The 4,121-nt window shown below is 28.9% G+C and overlaps 2 protein-coding genes across 2 annotated transcripts; both read right to left on the bottom strand.

Moving 5' to 3' along the window:
- Positions 1–309: 309 nt before the first annotated feature.
- Positions 310–1,380, bottom strand: ENU1_092460 (formate/nitrite transporter family protein, putative; the record flags this gene model as incomplete). Its single annotated transcript, XM_008859080.1, has 1 exon — positions 310–1,380. The coding sequence occupies one exon, from the start codon at positions 1,378–1,380 to the stop codon at positions 310–312; it is 1,071 nt and encodes a 356-aa protein (XP_008857302.1).
- Positions 1,381–1,592: 212 nt separating this feature from the next.
- ENU1_092450 (alkyl sulfatase, putative) lies at positions 1,593–3,452 on the bottom strand (the record flags this gene model as incomplete). Its single annotated transcript, XM_008859079.1, has 1 exon — positions 1,593–3,452. The coding sequence occupies one exon, from the start codon at positions 3,450–3,452 to the stop codon at positions 1,593–1,595; it is 1,860 nt and encodes a 619-aa protein (XP_008857301.1).
- Positions 3,453–4,121: the final 669 nt, after the last annotated feature.

The raw sequence follows: 4,121 nt of genomic DNA, 5'->3' as shown, positions 1-4,121 counted from the left end.
CACTACGCAAAACTCTAATCTCATTATTCTTAAGAAGATTCTTTTTCGCCTCTTTTTTTCTCTTTGTTTGATAGATTTTTTTTTCTGTTTTGTTTCCACATCAACAATTTTATTTTAAATTATTATCAATTTGGTTTATTATTGATAATGATGAATTTCAGAAGATATGAATCGACACGTGTCATTTCAATGAATTATAAAAATAGAGCAAATCTTGTTTTTATGAAATTCTTTTAAATTATTACTCTAAATAAACAATTTGTGTTATATATATCAAAATATTGGAATGAAAGAGAAGAAACAATGGAATTATTGTGTTTTAGCCAGTGGTTGTTGATAAAGTGGATCAAGAAATGGAATATTATAAACATTTGATACATGAACATACCATAAAGGTATTCCTAGCAGGAAAGTACCACCTATAAAGTTTCCTATTGAAACTGGAATAAGATTATTTACTATCCATTGACCTAGGGTAAAATTACCACCATACATATGGCTGAGCGATAATAAAAACATGTTTCCAACACAGTTCTCAAATTCAAGACTTGCAAATGTTAACACTAAGAATGAAATCACAACCAACTTTGATAAAAGATCTTTTGCACTTGCAGAGAAATAAACTGCACAACATACAAGCCAATTACAACCTATACCACTTAATAATGCTCTTCCCCAATTCATTGCTACCTTAGCTTCTCCAATCTGTTTTACTGCACTAAGATACATTGGAGATTCAAATGATCCAAGAAGCTTTCCAAAATAAGTAGAAACAAAGATAGAACCAACTAGATTGCCAAAATAGACAACAAAATGAGTCTTGAAAAATAACCATCTAGAATATGACCCTTCCATAAATCCAGGAACAAGAAATGCACAATTAGAAGTGAAAAGCTCTCCACCACAAAGTACAACAAGATTAAGACCAACACTATTAAAAAATCCAAAAACTATTTTTTGAATACCAATGTCAGATGATGGAATTCCTTTTCCTATTGTAATAGAAAGTAATCCTCCAACAGAAAGAAGCATACCTGCAAGCACTGATAAAGAAAACATTTTCATTATTGGATATGTTGCTTTAGTTTTTCCAATCAACACAAGTAATCTTGAAGTATCTACAGGGGCTATATAATTTGAAGATATAACTGGAATTTGAGTGTTTGGTTGAATTGAGAAAAAATGTTTATTAATATTTCTCTTCTCTGACTCTTCTATAGCAACAACTTCTTTTTGTTGTTTACTACAATCTATCTGCTGCTGTTCTTTCATTTCTTCTTCATATAATTCTCTTGGATCTTGTTCAACCTCTGTTTCATCTTCACAAACTGACATCATTTCAATAGCTATTTCATCTGCTCTTGGTTTTTCTCGTGGCATTAAGAATAAGCTATACCAAATCTAAATGAAAGAAGTATATGGATTTTACTGAAATAGAATTTAGAATAATAGGGTTTCTATAGGAATGTGTCTAACGAATAGAATTTCGGCACTTCGAAAATAACCAAAAATCTGAAAGATATTCTATTGAATTTCAAATGCTTTACAATCTGTTGCAATAATTATTAAAATAATTGAAACAAAATATTGAATTAGTATTTTGGTTCAATAATAGAATAACGAGTCCTTGAAAGATCTACAGCATCAATTATCTGCATTATCAATTCAGCACAATTAGTTTCAATATTTTTGCCTTCTATTAATTTATTCAATTTAATTTCTTTAGTAAATAACTTTACTAACAATACTCTTTCTATCTTTATAAAAAACTTAGACTCTGAAGGTATTGTTCTAGAATGTAAAACACAATTACTTATAATTAATGTAATACACTCTTCTGGATGAGTTGTGATCAGTTTAATCTCTCCTTCAATACCTTCAAGTAATTCTGAATTTATTGATACAGAAAGAAGATTACCAAAAGAATAAAGTGGTAATGAGTCAATATCAACTGCAGGATTTAATGGCTTTTGATAAGCACTTTCTCTTAGTTCCATTGCACCAGTGGAATAACTATATTTAAATGCTAATGATTCTTGAACATAACTTAATTGGTCATATGTTTGAGCAAGTAAATTTCTAGCACGAAGGTTTTTGGGGTTACAGAACACTAAATGATTTAACACAGTTACAGCCCAGTTATAGTCTCCATTATCAAATGCCTCTTTACCAATCAGGAAAGCCTTTTCTTCTCCTCCAAAGCATTGGACATATTTTATTGCTTGTTCTTTTGGAGGAAGTTCATTTAAATGAGCAGGATTACCATCATACCATCCAAGATATAATTGGTATTGGGATTTAATATTAAATGATAAAACACCATAAAATTCTCTGCAACAAAACTTGTTTGCTAAGGATGGTGGTAATTTGACTAATTGAGCTATTTCATTTGGTGAATATCCAAGATTAGCATAACGAAGGGTTTGATCATGAATGTACTTATACAAATCTCTGTTTGTTTTCCAATATTTAACAATTTTTTCATTTCCATATAAAGGCCAGTTATGACAAGCAAAATGAATTTGAACATCTTTGCCATACTTTACAATGGTATTATCTATGTATTGACTCCAAACTTTTCCACTTCTAACTTTAGCTCCTCTTGGAGTTAATAAATTGTGCATAGTTTGTGGCATATTATCGGCACAACAAAGTGCATGAAATTCAGGTAAGTAGAACATCATATTTGCAGGTGCTTCTGTGTTAGGAGTAGGAATAAAGTCAAAAGTAATTCCATCAATTATATAAGTACTATCCTTTTTGATAATTATAGTATGAGATGAATGTGGTATTGAAACACTCTTCTTTTGATTTGGATTTAATCCATTTCCACTTGACTTTGTCTTTGATTCATTAAGGCGTGTTCCATACATATATTCTGCTCTTCTTGACATAGCACTTCCAGCAAATATACTTTCATCAAATAATGATTCATAAAAAGTTTCTGGAATATACAAAGGAGTGTCATGTGTTGCTACTGCATCATATCCTCCAAAGTGGTCAAAGTGTGAATGGGTTATAACAACAGCAGATACAGGAAGGTCTTCTACAGTAGATTTTATTAATTTAAATGCTTTATTTGAGGAATCTACAGTTGACATACAGTCTATGATAATCCATCCAGTTTGTCCTTTTAAAGCAGTTAAATTTGCAATATCAAGAGATTCTGCACGTACTTGGTATAATTTGTTTGGAATGACTTCATAAACACCCTCTAGTTTGTCTATAAATGACTTCTTCCAGAATGAAGGATTAACTGTGTCTGGACATTCTCTATTAATCTCAGCAATGCTTTTCCTTGACTTAATAATATCTTCAAATTTCATTTGGTTTTTAACACCATTTAAATTTGCAAAATACCCTCTAAATGCATCCAAATACTCATCCTCTTTAGAAATGTCATATTCTTGAAGAAACTTTTTGTTTGTTTCTATTGTAAATTGAGAAGCCATTTTTTTAATGAATGAAGAGTTTTTTGAAATAGTTCCAATAAATATATTCAAATAACTTCACATATCAAGTTTTTTGAACTTTCTTCTAAATAAAGCCAAATAACTGCATTAATATTACAAAAAACTTAACTTTTCAAATATTCGTTTTCTGCATTTTTAATATTTTTTTTATATATAAGAAAATTCAAAAAATTGAATCTATATTCTTGTTTTAAATACATCAAAAAATAAAAGATGTTGTAATAAAACAAATAATTACGTATTAATAGAATTGGGTTTGATTGTTACTGGATCAACTGAGACCAATCCCATCTATGGTCCCTCTTCTAGCATCTTTACTGTACATGTTTATATATGATAAAGTTTATACACAATTACATCTTTTATACTTCTAACGATATTGTTTTTTAACTTCTTTAATATTATCTATTTCAAATTTGTATTCAATTGTTTCAAATTACTACTGGTATTAATTTTCTATTTTTATTATTCTTTATTTCTTTAAAACCATTTCTTTTCTTTATTTATCTCCATTCTTGTTGTGATATAAATCATTATTCATATCATTTATTAGACTCATTTTATTCTTTTATTTATTAATTATATTTTATCTTTTCTTGTGTTACTTTTCTATTGTGCCATTGAATATTTCCAGTTACTTATTTTCAT

The sequence above is a fragment of the Entamoeba nuttalli genome, assembly GCF_000257125.1.
Source record: "Entamoeba nuttalli P19 unplaced genomic scaffold asmbl_4075, whole genome shotgun sequence".
NCBI lineage: Eukaryota > Evosea > Mastigamoebida > Endamoebidae > Entamoeba > Entamoeba nuttalli.
The sequence above is the reverse complement of the archived record's forward strand: the minus strand, read 5'-3'. Positions and strand labels throughout refer to the sequence as shown.